This window comes from Clavelina lepadiformis, chromosome 2 (genome assembly GCF_947623445.1).
Source record: "Clavelina lepadiformis chromosome 2, kaClaLepa1.1, whole genome shotgun sequence".
In the NCBI taxonomy this organism is placed as follows: Eukaryota; Metazoa; Chordata; class Ascidiacea; order Aplousobranchia; family Clavelinidae; genus Clavelina; species Clavelina lepadiformis.
Window position 1 is genome coordinate 14,073,594 of NC_135241.1, and position 17,027 is coordinate 14,090,620.

The following is a 17,027-nucleotide window of genomic DNA, read 5'->3' on the forward strand; positions in this document are numbered from 1 at the left end:
TATGTAAGCAAGGAAATAGATTTTAAAATATATATTTTTAATATATATAGACTTACCAGGATAGTTGAAAATATCAACAAATGATGAAGTACGACCAATATGGTTGGCCTGTCGCTTGAAGAGGACAGATGATGACTGCACAAATGCAGGAACAACAAAGCAATCTTGTAAATCACTGTCATCTTGGCAAAGAATGCATATTTCGGAAGCTTCTTCATTTTTAGTTGCAAGCTGCCACTTTAAAGATGTACATACAGGAGTTTCCCCACTAAAAATTAAAAGAAAATAAATTTCCACAATCCTGACAAATTTAAGAATATAATTGTCATGGAAAACAAACCTTTCATTTGGTATGCTTTCTGGAGATTTCTCCAATGGCGCTGAATTTTCTTGTACGCTCATAGCATTTTTTTCTACAAATTTTTGCTGCAGTTGTTTCATTTGAAGCATGAGCTTTTCCCTTTTTTTTTGAACCATTTGCTTCTGAGATAGTTTTGAAACATTCTATGCAAACAAATAAGATGAACATGAATATGAATGCGAATATCAATGCGGCATCATCTCGAAAAGATATTATTTTCCATATGCTTACTAAAGAGCATGATGCACAACAAAACTGTAGCTGCTGTAAAAGTATTTGGTCTCTTTGCAAAACTAATTTCAGATAGTGGAAAACGTGAAATCACAGAGAGAACATTCACTCAAGGAAACCAAAGTTTGAGTTAATCAAACTTGCTAAAACAAGTTGATCTCATTTCAAAGGCTAGTTGCTCAAAAGTTTTCAACGTTATGATATAGTTTAAAAGTTAATACCTAGAATGAATGGCAAAACTTTTACTGTTTACTCCTGATGGCTGGCATTTGAATCAGGTATAGAAGTACTGGTGGACTGGCTGTTAAATTATTATGAAAAAAATACAAACTTTAAAGGAAGATGATTAGTTGTAAACGTATATTTTCATTTAGATTTGTCACAAACTGTGACAGCACATGAAGTTGTAAAGCATTCGAGTTCTTACGGCAAATATCGATATAGTACCGGAATAGGTAAGCACCAACATAAACCAAGGCTGAGCTCATTGAGTTGTAGTTTATGACCTAACTTCAACAGTAGAAAAGATCAACTGCAAGTTAAGTCAGGCTTAATTAAGATATTTGTGATATACGCTGATGAAGGTATAAAATAAATCTATTTCTTCTTTCTTACACGACACTTTCTATTTGTATATGATCCACCACCAATATCATGCAAATACTGGTAAATTTCACATTATGACGTCAAATCAGTAGCAAATTTGAGTTTTTTGCGACACGCCTTTACCAATATTTCCTAAACCACTAAATATTACAGCAAAATCCTTCCTCCAAGACAGCTCTTCTCTCATTTAAGGTCAACCTGTTTTGCCTGTCTATTTAAACAATTTCGTATTAATTTCTTAGCGCAAATGAAGTTGGACATTGCGCTGACATTTTTTTAAACACTACAATACCATTGTTGCACTACTTTTGAGTAAAAAAGACATTGTTTATGATCTGTGGCTAACCAAAACATTTCAAGATAACAAAAATTACAAGTTAAAAACGTTTTGAACTTCGACTTAACGCAACTGTTCTCATGTATTTTAATAAATAACTTGCTGAGATCAGTTAAGTAAGCAAAAATTAGAGTTACCACAAAATTTTACAAATTTTCATTGAGCATCAACTGCCATTTTAAAGCATCCCTTCTAACTAAAGAAACTATTAAGTTAGAATAAACAAATATTTTTACTTTTCAAATGAATCTATAAACCAGTGTAAATTTTGTCTACAAGGGCAAAGCAAATGCAGCTATTTCAACTATCAGGAGAAAAAACATCACATTTAACCTAGTAAACCTTTTTGGATTTCAAAACAACATTATTTTATAAGACCTGAAAATGTGTGTATCTTTATGCCAATCCAACAAACATTATGTGCATTATAAGAGATAGTAATGTAACTTATACTGAGAAAAACTAAAACAAACCACATTTAGAAATATTGCAAAACCTATGACCTTACAGTATTTTTCAACTGAGAAGTTTCAATATCTCCCAAATTTATTGTTCCAGCACGAAAATTCAGCACATCCTCCAGTTTACTAATGGTCCACAATATTGTTTCTTGATGAAAGGCAACAGATTGTGTTTCCTGCAGTTCTTTCAAGGTGCCAAGTATTCCAGCTTAAAAATTAAACATTCTAATTTTACAACAAAGTTAAGTAAACATCGTCATGATACCAAACAATTATTCAGATTGTGAGGTATGATTACACCAGAGGCTGCCGCAGTGCCATAAATGTTTTGAAACTTAGTTAAACTTCGTCAAAAGTCCTTAAAACTCTAGAACCACATGCAAGTGCTATTCAGAACATCAAGAAATTATTTCAAAAGGATACAAATAAGGATAACGAATGATGTCTGTGAATATAATACAAACATAAACATCATTTGAAAATAAAGCTTTGGCAATACTATCAAACACTCTTTGCGCAAAAACGCCAAAAATAACAAAAAGTCAACTTGGTAAAGTTTGGTTTCTTTATTTACTTTTACATATCGCGGAATTTCTATAACCTCAGATAAATCCCATTTTATTAGAAACATAGTAATGTTTACAACAGAAAGACCAATTATTTGACCACAGTTTGGAAGGCATGCTTGAAATGCAGATTTGCTCCCTCTATGTCTATGGACTACTGCCTTGTGGAACTTGAGTGCTTTGATGAACCTTCCAGCTAAATTAAATGAAACCTTATTTCCAAAAGGTTACAAAAACTAAGGCAGGTTGAAATTAAGAGGTCAGACTAAAAACAGTCCAAAATGAAAAATTGCAAATATGCATATTTCAAGGCAGACAGGAAGGGCTCATTTGAACAATTACGGACATTTGCCATATTGCTGACATCCATAAACCAAAGAAAAAAAATAAAATTTAGCTTTCGAAGCAACATGTTTAAAAACCTTAACTCCATACATGGGTCAAATATTTTACCAAAAGAAAACTTAAATCATATTATTGCAATGAAGAGCTTTGAAGTTAAAAGCATTAAATAAAAAGTGAAATATTAACTATCTATTAATTTCAAAAACTATCAGTCCATAAGAAACTTTTAAAGTTAAACACGTTTTTAGAGAATATCTCAAACTATCAATCTCTAACTTCAAGAATTTTAAGCTAACCTAAGAATTTTAATCCCGAGACCTCCTCCATTCTAAACAATCATAGTATGTTTATACATAGCACTTTTATTCCACTTCGTCTTTTTATCTTCACTATTTAAAGACAATTATGTCAATATCAGATGATAAATCATCAGTTAAACATTGAATTTTCTGTCCCCAAACCATAGATCTTGATTCAGTTAACATTGCAGTGTGTTATATGTGTTACGATAAATTACAGGAATAACTGAATATGTGTTTGACACAAACAATTGTATCACTATATAATAATGACAGATGCGTAGGAATACCAGTACATCTGAAACAGTAGAATAAATCGCAGGCCTGACACCAACAAGGAGGGCGATTTACTGCCTACTAGCTAAAGTTTCATATTCAGGCCTAAGGTTGGTACATATTTATATAATAATAATCAATGCAATAAAACAACATTTATCATTTATCTAATGCATTTTCTAGCTACAAAAACCTGAATAAGTTCAACAAACTAAATTACATTGCTTAAGCCCATTGCAAAACTCAAATGAGCATCGATCATCTGTATTCAACATTTGTCTCTCTTCAACTATCCCACAGCCAATCAAATAGAGTACCTAAATAAAAGCAAAGAAGAAATTGGTAATATAAACGTTTAGAAAACAAGAAAAAAAACACAATTAGCATACCAGGAACACATTATGATAATACTGGCATTAGCTTAATAACTCATACATCAAATTTCAGTCCAAGTTAGTTATAAATACTGGTTCAACAAAAACCATCGATTGCCAATAAAAAATATTTCTAATCTTATTGTCCTATGGAGTTTGTTATGCATGAAGAATAAGTATGGTCTTGTCTTATTTCATCCGGTGATAGTACAAGTGTTATTCGAATATTTTAGGCTTTGTTCTTATTTTGATGTTATTCCTTAATTGTTTGCGGTCATAAAGGTGAGTACAAATCCGAACTTCACCCGGTTATAATGTCACGCCAAATTCTTATTCTTCCAGGATATACCGCTTTAACAACTAGTCAAATATAGTCAATCTTGCTCTTCAAGGTTTTTATTAACATTCCGTCTCTTAAGTCGAGCATTTGTAGGATCAAAACAAAGATATTCGCACCACAGTTAGTAACAACAACCGTCCATCCTTCAGCAGTCAAAATACTATAGACTGGGAGTTGAGAAGTGATGAACTTGGTTCAAGCTTGTGTAGTGTGTAGTAACAGTAAAGTAAAGCTAATAGAAACTGTGTATCACTGCGAAACATGTGCAAGGCAACTTGGTGATAATGTTTCAAAAAGTATCAAACCAAAAAAGAATAAAAATGTTTATTACCGATAGCAAATTGTTTGAAACTTTATGATTTTCTTTTGGAATAATGACGTCATAAAGATGAAATAAAATTTGCAGCTTTCTTCAAGAGATTTAAGTCATAAATCAAGTCGCTTAGTTCTCACTGACTAAACTGTTGGGAGGCTAAGTCGTTATCACAATGATGGCCTCCGTGATCAGTCTCACTTATCCTTATTGAATGGAAAGCCACTAAAAATTGGAACTAAAATTTATTCAGAATGAAGAACAGGTTGAATGGCTGATGAAATTTTTGAATAAGTGACTTTATGCAGACATTTAATCGTGTAACATTCAACAAACAATGAAAACACCAACTGTTTGTGGGAAATGTTTTGAGGGAAGTTGAATGATAAACGACAGTGACTTTTGATTAACAACGTTAACTGTGGTGATCAACAACCATGGTAGAGCAAATAAAAATAATATCACAATACAACAAAAAAAAATTTCTGATGTCAGAGATGTTTTAATAGTGTTTGGCCATTTTAGAATGCTGAATCAAAAAATGGTATTGGTTTTGGCTCTATTTTTTTGAAATGTTGATGTTTTAATATTTTTATCCAATACAGTAGACTCCACCTATTATCATAACCTTGGAACCAAACAAATTTTGGTTGTAATATCCGAATGGTCACAATAACTCAAACTGCTACAATACCATTTAACCACTTCAGGATTGACACAGTTAAGTTGAAAATGACAAAAAACAGCAAATTCATCATTTATTTCATTAACATCAAACAACAACATGAAAGTGAGTGTAAGTAGGTCTGCCACTGTCAAGTTGCATAATTAACACAAAAAATTAATAAAAAAAAATCCTGAAAAAGATGGTCATAATATCCGTAAACTCGTCATAGTAAATGGAGTATTTCATACAGCAAAATTCGGGACCGTACCAAAATGTTCATATTATCTGTGGTCAAATTAAGCAGATTATATTGTACCTGTTAACCGTATACCTAAGCATCTTTAAGAGGTTTAATAAATTCATAATATTGTGATAGAGTTGGTATAAAACTATTCGCAAAGGAGGATAAACCTGACCTTTTGGTGGAATGACAAAAGGTCATTTTGCCACCCCTCCCTATCAAGTTGAACAAGGCAAGTGAAGTACCTCTGCGACTGTTTCCATGGTTTGAGCACTGAAAAACTCACAGTAGACTCAAATTTTACCAGACATATGGTCAATGCTTAGCTTGCTGCTTGGTTTAGTTACATCACCGTCATAAAGAGCTTCTTAGGAAACCACAAAACGAAAAACTACTGTATGTTGAATTAGAACTTTCAAACGGTAAACGAACTTTCCAGTTTCGATATATAGTCATGCATTATGTCATGATGCACGTATTGGCCTACATCTGAGAGTAAGTTTATACGATGATCAGGTAAGGTACCAACAATTAAGACGAATCATCAGTAATTACTTTCTTTCAGTAGCAGTTTAAAATTTAAGGCAAAAGCGTAATTGAAGAAGAACGGCTAATCTATCTTGCATGTTAGTTCTAGATGTTGATAATTTTTTAATTTTTGAAAATCTATAATCAGGGATACGAACCCAATGCCACTCCCGAAGTCAAACAGCTTATGAGCAAAAAAAGAAATAAAAAGTTGGGGATAAAAGAGAAAAACATAATTACTGAACAAAACTTTTGTTTTATGTAGGCCTACATGTATGAGAGTTCCTGTGGTATTTTCTTAAATGATTAGTAAGGTTGAATCTGTTCGCAACGAAATTGGACATTGTTCTTTTGATTCTTTTTCTGTCAAGATGCAGTTGAAAGCTACCATTATGACCTTAAATCGTATTTACGAAGAAATAAATAAGCGTTTATAACAACTCTGAATAAGCACTGCAGTCAGTACAAAGGCAAACAACCACTGAGTGTGTTTGTAGTTCTACACAAGCTCGAGACTGGTGATGCCTAGAGGTGTATAGGCGAAATATATTTCTAATTTAAAACCATGCAAACCAACCCTGGTTTTTTTTACATAGGAATAAGATTTCTCTTATAAGGAACATTATTTTCCAGGTCCAGGTATGCCAAAAAAATTTTCTAATGGTTCACTGCCTATAACGAGTTAGGAACCACTGAATTAGTACACTGAAATGTATGCTGATCAATTTTCATGTACTGGTGGCAAATTTAAACATCAAAGTACATTTCTTGCAAAACCACTAAAGTACATTTCCTAAAAATCTGGTTGATTTATCAGAAGATCGAAAGGAGAGGTTTCAGCAATATATAAAGGTCATAGAAGGAAGGTAACACAGGAGGTGGGATCAAACACATGAAGGCAGCATATTGCCAGAGCCTCCGGAGTTATTGTCCTGAAGTCATCCACAGAAGAACTTCATACAAGCAGTTATTCATAAAGAACTAATTTTATCATGTTTTTCAATTTCCTCTGCTACTTTCTGTTTAAAGTTTACTAATCTCTGTAGTGTGTATTGTGGACTAAATTTCTGTGACTGGGAACAAAACAAACAAAATCATATCAAAAGGCCCTTTGAGTTCTGTACATCATAATAAATAAAAAAAAAACAAATTGGTAATTTTTACCATTTTTTGTCATTTCTGAACTCAAAAATTTGAAAACATCTCAAAAACCAAGAGCCAAATGGAAAAAAAATTACTATCGGATTCAATGCACCAATGCAATGATGAAATATCTCTGGCATAAAAAATTGTGAATAACAGTAAATATCTATTTTTGCACTAACCAAAAAAAACCAACAACATGTTACCAACATGTGTTTACTTAATTTTGATTTTTCAGCCTACAGTAGATTTTTGCCTAAAAGCAGGCATGTTTGCTAATTTAGTTAGTCCAGCACTGATTACAATGAAATTATGAGTCAATAGCTAATTGTTCATGGCAGTACCATAAGTTGAATTAAGAGATAAATGTTACAAGCAATTGTAAGACAAAATAGTATAAAGTTTCAAGCAAAAACATGTCAGAAAGAAAAAAAGCGTCAAAGTATTTGTGCACCTACTATCATTATAGCAGAAAAAGTATTTCAAGATTCAGGAAAACAGTGTCTATAATGACACAAGGATTTCCTGCAATCTACAAATTTACTTGTTACCTAATAAAAATCTCACTATCAAAGCTGGAAACTTAACTACCTAGGCTACAAACATTTTACACAGTCGCAAACCCAACAAACAGCATTTGTAAACACTGCGCCAGTTGATAAAATTTTAAATGTTAAAACTCAAAATACCAACATCAAAGAAAAAAATGCAAAATACAAAGCAGTAAATAAAATATTAAGTAAACGTAGGTTTTGTTTTGGGCAATATGCCACATATCTTTGAAATATCCTAAACTTTCTGTCACAGAACTGCTTATCATGTGACTGGATCCAGTTACAGCTTCAACAATAGCCTAAATAAGTTAGGAAGGAGCGTTGTTCTATATGACCAAAGTTTCGACGTACAACATCTAAGGCTAAAGAAGTTATAACAACATGGTTTATCTTTTCATCAAACTTCGCTTAGTCCGCTGCTACCATAACAAATTTTAAACCAGTTAATTAAATTTTGAAGATAAACAAAAAACAAGACAGATGGAATTTTTTTTATCAATCTGTAATAATAATAATAATAATAATAATAATAATAATAATAATAATAATGGCAGTAACAAAACTTTGTTGCTAAAGTTAAGTAAACTAACCTTTTCCAGCAACCTATCTGACATTGTAATTTGTGGCACCAAATAATTTTGTAAAATACTTTTAAGTAAAGAAATAAAGGCTGTGGCTGACAGAAGGTAAACGATTCCAGAGAACGCTTTTGTGAAGGAAGGAAGTGGTTGAGGTGTAAAACCTGCAAAAAGACATATGCATTGTAAGTTGAGATATTACCTCCAATGTAAGTGTACATAAGCTAACAGATATTATAATTAGGTCACACCAAACAGAAATATTAATTACAGCAGTTAGCTATGAGTGCAAACACTTAAAGCGACATTTACATGAATAGAATGACAATGTGTGTACATATCACATATCATTCATTGTTGGCTCTAACATAAAAATGAGTATATTCCAAAAGCAAGCCTGCATGCAATAGCAGTAGAAACAGAATGAAATCTAGTTAAAATGAAAACATGCAGAAGATTGAAACTAAGTAAGAAATCCTGAAAAAAGTAATAAGTTTTAATTGTTAATTGTTAACAATAAGGCCATAACAGTGGTTGGTCAATTCAACCCAAGACAATTCAGTCACTGAAGGGTTAAACAGGAGCACTGCAGGACAGCCTCAACGCTTTCAAGAAATCACTGAAAACATAAGCTTTTTATTTATACCAACTTCTTCTAGCTGTTTTTATTAACCTTTTCTTTTTGATATACCCTTAGAACTACTATTTCTATGTCGTATATGTTTATAACTTTATGTGCTTTCTTTTTGTACGGTCTATGAACAAGGACTGAATATTATAACAAAACAAATACAGCACTATAGGCTAATTGCGCTTGTTTACTGTGATATACTTTAGTGGTGGGACAAGTGTAACGCAGCAATAAGTATAAAAATCAAAATCAAATATATTGCCCTAACTGTTTTAACTGTTTCGGTTGAGAAAATATTCTTATAGTGACAACAAAATGTACAACAAACTACATGACATGTACATGACGCTGGTAATTAAATCAAATATAAATAGGATACATTGTGTAATTGATAAGGCATATTGTATAAACAATACAGCCTACTGAAGTACATAAAAGAAATTTATTGCATTAGTTAAGTCTTATCTGACCTACAGATGCATTTATAGTGGTAGATGCGAAATACCAACTAACTAACTTCAGTGTTGGTTGTTGGAGCTATCATAGTTGTTGCTGATATTTGCTTATATTTGTCACACCAAGAAAGCATGTTTAGGAAAGATTATAGTACAAAAATATTGCGCTCATCAATGTTTCAATGTTTCATATACTTTACCAAGACTGCAGTTCATTGCTTTCTTTCTTTGTGAGACCTCATTTCGCACATCTGCTTGTTGTGACGCAGTTTCATAATGGTAGAAGTATGGAGAAATATTTTGCAAATATTCATACTTAAGCTCATACCTGCAAATAACATGTAAATATTAATAATCTCATAATGAATAGCTTCAAAAAAGAAATACATAAAATTCTTTTTGACTTCATTGTCGTAAGGTCAAGATTATCCTGTGTGTGTCTACAGCAGAATATGGTTACTGGGACAGTAAATTAGTATATCATAAATCTTAACTAAGGCAAAATGTCGCTTGTCTATAAAGAGAGATTGTTAAATTAATAGTATAAAACAAAATTTCCAACAATGAAAATTTCTGCATTTTGATAACTCATATTGATATTTCACTCTGTAATGGAATTTAATGTAGTTTTGAACAAAACTGTACTTAATTATGGAAAAGAAAGAGAACTTATTACTCTGATGAAATTAATCACCATTGTTTATACTTATTTCCGTGTTGATCAGATTATTGTATCTAATGCATCACATGAATAGCTTCTCAGCTACTTGTTTCATGTAACTATATTCCAACACTGCTATAAACATACCTTGCAGCAGATTTTGTGTTAGAAGATGGTCTGAAATCTGCAACTTCATGCAAAATCTTTTCCCAATCAGGGTTTTCTGACAACTACAAAAATTTGTGGCTTCATCAAAAAGAAATTCAACAAACAAAATTCAAATTCAAACAAACCAAACCAAAGGAAAAAACAACATACCTCATGACTTAAATACTTTTGTATTTTAGAATGTGGCTTTGGTCCGCTTGCCAAAATATGAATTATTTCCCGTTTAATAATATCCTTCTGTGAAATTTGTCCAATACCATCGGTAAATCTCTCAGCATAGATGTGGATAAGCAACAAGACCAATTCCTCATATAACGGCATATGAAACTAAAAAACATATATTTTATTAATAGAGTGAACAATTCCTTCAGAAAAAGGAAATAGTCTGAATAGATTATAAGAAGCCCATCTTATTACTACACATCACTACAATACACTATCATTGCATGGATTTTGAAATGTCAACTGCAGTGCACTGATAAAGATTTGAAGGCAGGAAAATAAGTAGCCCTCAAATGGATCAAGCATTGATGTAAGCATGTGTGATAACGATACATGTTAAGCCGTAGTGTAACTACATCAAAAGCAATAGAGAATGTTATGCTTTCTGTGCAGCAAACAACAAACAAGACCTTCTCTTTGGTCCAAAGGATAAAGAAATTTTTTTTCCAACCATGGAGAATAGGAACTAACCCTGACATGGCATTCGTAAGCATCAATGTTGACAACTAAGTACCGAACAGATGTGTGTTTAAGAAGTTCTTGTGATCCCAACATTGACACTCACTTATACTTGCACACTGTTCTAAGCATACCAGTAAAGCGATAAAACTTCAGATCCTGAACGTGCTTTAACCTTATTACCAGAGAGTCTGCATCTGATCTTCTGTCACCTGACCTTACAAACTAGACTTACCAAGAGTTCTGCACTCTACAGCACCCTATTACTCGCAAAAAAACACAACCACTTGCTCATAGAATTCTCCATGTTCAGATTCCGAGTGTATTGTATAGTTTATTTTTCGCTATAAACTGCGTCGAGTAAAGATTACAATGCCAACCGTTTACTTATAGCACATTAAAGAACACATTTAAAAAGAACATATTGAAGAACAATTAATGAACAGGAAAAAATGGCAAAGACTCAAAAAGCCTGAAATACGCAAGATAGAAATAATGAAATTGTGCTGCGGCGCACAGTGCCACCTTTGTTTTGTAATCAAATATACAACAGTAATCAGTGTCGTGTTTGCGGATTATTCAAAAAACCTGTGTTGATACAGATCACAGTCTTGTTTCGCCAAATAAACGACATTTTAATTTTAGTTGACTGCCTGTGATGCTGGAAACAGACCCTTCTAAGTAGTGATAACCATGAAGTTGTACAGCTCAATCAAGAACTGCCTTTCAAGTGATCGACCCTCGCAGATACATTACACTGGCAACACCTGCCATTTTTTTATTGTGCTGGCATGATAAACGCAACGATGCTCTCTTCAATTCTGCACCAGCTCTTCAGTCATTGAAGTTCTGCAGGAACAAGTATCGAAGCTGAAGGTGCATATTGAAGCTTTAGCTCAACATTGTATTTGCTTGGAGCAAGAACTGTCGCGCAATCAACGCTGAGTCAATCAGGGATGACGCAGGTGCACCTTATATGCCGGTGTATAGGCCCACTACCAGCTTTTGGGTCTAGATTATGGCTTTTAGCCTATACTCGCCGTATAAGCCCACGCCACATTTTGGCTTTTGACTACAATACTACAATTGCACCTCGCACCACAACATCTTTGTATGGGACTTTAGCTGCGATCGCGACACTATAACTTCATAACAATGCATTGTGTTTTTTTAACAAAAGACGTCTTTCAACGTAATCGCTTTAAATCGAAACACAACATTCCTACAAAGTTATCTGTTTGGCCAGCTACTTACGTCTCTATTATTTTATTATGCTGTTAAATGAATTTGTACTGATATATGCATTTGTTCACTTTTATAAATAGTAAAAGCATTCATACAATCTGCTTTATACTCGCAAAAAATCACAACCACAATGGCCAAGTGTACTAAAGCGGAAAAGTGAAAGTGTGATATTGTAACCGCAATCAAGAACTGTCTTGATGCATTGTTTATTTACCATTGATTAGGTAGCAACACAGGTCAGCTACATCGGCATTAATGACTTTATGCGATCAGAGTGAAAATTTTTTTACGTAATATTTTATAAAATGTATAGGCTCAATGATAATTTTTGAGATGATTTAGACATGCTTAAAGTGGGCCTATACGCCAGCATATACGGTATAACGTTTTTTATGCTTGTAATGCTTCGGCCATGCTATTTTGCAGAGTTTACTTCTTCACAATTTAATGATTTGAGGCTTCGGGTTCATTTACTCTCCTTAGCCCTCACATGGGGTTGATGTGGCGTACAGTGCCACCTTTGTTTAGTAATGAATTATGTAACAGTAAGAAGTGTTGTTTTGGGGTATGCACGTTTTTTGTGTTTACGGATTCATTAAAGCAATCGTCTTGCATCATGAGCCGATGATCTTATTGTAACCAATTTTCCTACCTATTACATCTACCACGACATGTACAGCCTGTAAGTGTTCGATACTTTTCGCAACCATTATAAAGAAGGCAAAGAAATAAAGTGAGACCTTTTGATATTTTGCAAATTTTTGGGACTGTAAAATTAATGTAAATAAATAATTATAATATACTAGAACTAAAGGCCACATACGTAAAAATTGTACACTGCAGTAACATACTTTTGAAAAATGCACCATGCAGTTTATTATATTATGTTATGCCAAACAATTACTAATTACTACTAAATGTTCTAATAAGCATCAATTAAAATGCAAAACATGTATAAACACCGAAAGCAAAATAATTTAGTCTAGCAAAAACTTAATAATACTCAAAATACCAAATTAAAACACTAACCTCTTGCATTTTATTGGAATCCAGCAATGTTAGCTTGTGGTGTAATGTAACAAAAAATAGGTTTGGCTCTATCAATGCACAACAGCACTGCAACATTTGTATGTCACGAACAAATAACTCCGATCTACACAGATAGTTACGATAATAAAATGACTGATTAGCAAGAGACATTCCATTACGCCTCCAGGCTCCAGCTGAAACCTGTGCACACAAAGCCAAGCTACGGAAGGAGCATTCAGCTAAATCCATAATGTGCCACATGGTTTTGACACTTTCAAGAGAATCTGTAGTTTTCCCAAGAGATACTAACAATGCCGCAGCAAATCTCGTCAAAGGATAATGTACTGATACTGGTTTAGATGTAATATCAAAATCAATGCAGTGGAAGTCAGTGCCATTGTATTTTATTGTAATTTTCTTTTCAGTTTCTTTACAATGCAAGTTTTTCAAGACAGATACTGTTTCGGCAAGACAATGATTTAAAACTCTTTCCTGTAAAACAAATTAAACAGTGCCTCAGACATAAGAATAATTGAAGTAGGATTGAACTATTTGAATAACAGACATTTTCACTGATCTGACACTGAGATCAAATTTTGACTGTTAACTGGATAATAATGGAATAACGATATTACCGTGTTATTAAATTTTTATGTTTTTAAGTAACTGAAATACAAAAAATTACCTTCATTGACCTAACAAAAATATGACTACATAATTTAAAGTTTCTTGAGTATTTTTATTAAAACGAACACTAAATCAACCAGAAGTCAGTCTAAACAAGCATCTGAGATGTTATGGCGCTGTACTTCAAACATTTTCATGCAACAAAATTTGCCTCCAGATGATGCAAAAATAAAATAAAAGTGTTTAGCTTCCTTGTCGCTACTGTTCGATTGCAGCGCAGTTACACATGATTTTGTCTGACTTTGTTTGATTATGGCACCAGAATCATACAATAGTGACACCTGGTAGCAATAAGTACTCGGCAAGGAAGAAGTAAAACAAAGTTTTCTAACCAGTATTTTAACTAACCATGTTTAATATAAAAAAGTTGGCCCCTCCTATTTAATGGTAAAAAATTGACTTTTAATTTTATTGATATGTGCTAATTGTCGTAATTAGTTTTTATTCCTACGGAATTCTCGTGCAGATCTGATGATGTTATAATGTTATCAGTGCTTTATTTCGTGTTTAACAATAAGCGCTGTACTATATTTTGGCCGTGTCTAGTTTCTGCGACCAGGTTTTGATTACTTCCGAATTACTTCCACTTACATCACTGTCAATGTATGCATATTCAAACAAATTGATCAAACCATATGGCTGGAGATGAGTGATGTATCTGGCGTTCTACTTCCGCTCACAACCGACCTGTGCAAAAGATTCTTACTGCGTACACATGCCACCTGAACGGGACTCTGATCCCAAGGATGGAGTTCATTTTAGTGGGGTTTGCCTTCTTCCATCCAGACACACAGGTCGGTTCCATCTTGGCGGTGACACAACGTTTATGTCCTGCCCAACTACCATCGTAAATTTGGATCTATATTAAATGTGTTTAAATTGCGTGTTTTTGTGTTAAATTTTTTAAATAATGCGTTTGTAATTTGGGTTTGGTTGCCGTGCTGACGCTAATAACTTTTTTACATTCTCTTATTGGTCCTTAATGTACGTTTTTGCCCTCGAGGCCTTGCCGCATTTGCCTGTCGAATTTGTGGAAATTGTTGTCAATAACTACTAATACGACCACCTGCGTCAGCACAATTTTTTCATCTCCCACAAAAATAAAATGAATGAATGAACCATCAAGCAGATTATGATTGTAGCAGCCTAGGTCCGTTAGATTCGTGGTAGTGTCTGTTATTCTATGTACAAAATTTAAATCGTAATACCTTGAAAGCATTAAGGTTTAACCAAAAACAATTTATGGAGTTTTTAATCTAAATGTAGTACCTCAAAAATGCAATAAAAAATTCGATTTTGTGTTGTTTGCCTTAGTCACCAGTTCGTTGTCGCAAATTTTTCTGTTTCCCTTAAGTTGGCCACTTAAGCAAATTTTACTTGTAGTTACATAAACACAGCAGTATTAACAAGAATTTTCTAGAAATTTTCCATATATGTTTGGTCAACTTCTCAGAACTTTTATTCGAAAGAGTTAAGTAATAGTTATATTTAATAAAGTTCTAAATTGTGTTCAGACATCAAATTACATTCGTCAGAGACTCTTGGAAGAAAAAGTTTGGACTTCAAAAAGTTGGGAAAAGTTCGACTTCAGACTACCTTCAACAAATCATGAGCACTGCATTTTGCAAAAAAAAACATGGAAATGTATAACTCGAGTGTTCGAAACACTACTTCAGAAGAATTGGCCATCTGTCAGTCAAGCTTGGATAGCAATTTAAAATTTTCAGCATTTTTATCATATTTTTATGGAATTAACCAAATGTGACATAAGCTTGGTCAATAGGAAAATGCAATTTTTGCTGCTATAACTATATGCAATTCTTACGTTGTGAGAACACCATTTTAGTACTTTCTTGATTATTGGTTTCATCGTCATGCTAAGGGTAACCATTGTTTGCCATTCAGGTTCGTATTCTAAATGACCATTTACCTGTCTTGTAACTGAGTCCATTCCCTATTAAAACAAATATAGTAGGATAAAATATATATTGGAAAACCATGCTGCCATGCCAAGCAATTATACTATACCAACCTCCACAGAAGAAAGAAATGTAGTAAGCAACTTGAAAAAGGATAGGAAATGGTATTCTAATGTTTCATTCCACTCAGGTAGAAGACAGCTTAAGACGTATCTATCAAAATATTTTTCAAATTTGCTAATTTGAAAACAATTTTGCACCAAATTCCATGTGTAAGTAACATATATGCTATGTACATTCACAAATAGTATGATAACAATGAAAACCCAACAAAATACATGTCAAATAAAAAATCTAGAAGTTTAAAATACTGAGGTGTATACACACTGTAGACATTGTACAAGATATCTTAAGTGTAAAAGAATCAAGTTGATCTTGGTATTTAACAGGAGGAACTGTTGCATTATGCAGTATTTCAGTTAAAAACCAAACTGCTGTTACAAATTACTCAAGTGTAATTATTTCAAATTTTCGTTTTTGCCGCAAAATCTCAAAGCCATGAATTAAGATTATTTACCATTTTCAGCAGAAAAATTTTCAGTTTATTATATTGTTGCACAAAGAGCAATTAGCGAGTAATAATATAACTGACTTGGAAGCTGCTACTTTTACTTTGTTTTAATTTAGTTGTACTGTATTTAACTTTTCAATTTGTTCTTGAGCTCATAATTTCGTTCCATTATCGTCTGATGCAACACAATGCTGTATTTAATTGGAAGTTCACCAAAATCAAACTCAAACTTGATTTTTTCATAGCAAAATTCGGCTATGCATACGAAAAGTGAAAATGTAACTGACATTTGTTAACCTAACCACTACAATGGAGAAAAAAGGTTTTCAGGAGTAGAAATTCACTAAATAGAATAGTTTACTATTGCACAATGATTATTTTAGAACTTAAAATTTCAAATCCTATTCTAAAATAGTTCTGAACTGCTCTTTGTTATTTTTACCGAGTTAACTTTATTTCCATTTACTTATTTTGTTGGATTGTTAATTTAAGACAATTGATCATTTCAAAGTCATTTTATCTTTCTGACACCACTGGTCCAAATCAGTTACCTTGCCGAAAGACATCCCTTGTTTTATTATGCTAAAACCTTGTCATTTAAATACAGTGTAATTCTGGTAATAATAATACTCTGATGAGGAAGTAATGTATGAGTTCCAATCATATCAGTTTTTGTAAATTCAACAAGGGTGACTATATGTGACCAATATATCTGCTCTTGTTGTAATATTTGCAACAAGACAGAATACTTTTACACACC

The 17,027-nt window shown here is 33.0% G+C and overlaps 1 protein-coding gene and 1 long non-coding RNA gene across 4 annotated transcripts in view; one reads left to right on the top strand and one right to left on the bottom strand.

Annotated features, from left to right (window-relative positions):
• Positions 1–17,027, bottom strand: part of LOC143447015 (E3 ubiquitin-protein ligase UBR2-like) — a 53,595-nt gene that overhangs the window by 12,616 nt on the left and 23,952 nt on the right. For all 3 annotated transcript variants that reach the window (XR_013114008.1, XM_076946918.1, XM_076946919.1), the window contains 11 exons: positions 15,810–15,909; positions 15,603–15,731; positions 13,091–13,582; positions 10,286–10,462; positions 10,115–10,197; positions 9,507–9,634; positions 8,233–8,384; positions 3,703–3,799; positions 2,044–2,204; positions 341–504; positions 57–268 (listed from right to left, as the gene is read on the bottom strand). Coding sequence is in view for 2 of the 3 variants with exons in the window: in XM_076946918.1 (XP_076803033.1) it covers positions 57–268; positions 341–504; positions 2,044–2,204; positions 3,703–3,799; positions 8,233–8,384; positions 9,507–9,634; positions 10,115–10,197; positions 10,286–10,462; positions 13,091–13,582; positions 15,603–15,731; positions 15,810–15,909 (1,895 nt within the window). In the remaining variant the exon portion in view is untranslated. The remainder of the gene's footprint in view (positions 1–56; positions 269–340; positions 505–2,043; positions 2,205–3,702; positions 3,800–8,232; positions 8,385–9,506; positions 9,635–10,114; positions 10,198–10,285; positions 10,463–13,090; positions 13,583–15,602; positions 15,732–15,809; positions 15,910–17,027) is intronic.
• Positions 14,406–15,571, top strand: LOC143447016 (uncharacterized). The gene is made up of 2 exons (XR_013114009.1): positions 14,406–14,571; positions 15,292–15,571. It is a non-coding gene; the product is annotated as an uncharacterized LOC143447016 (long non-coding RNA).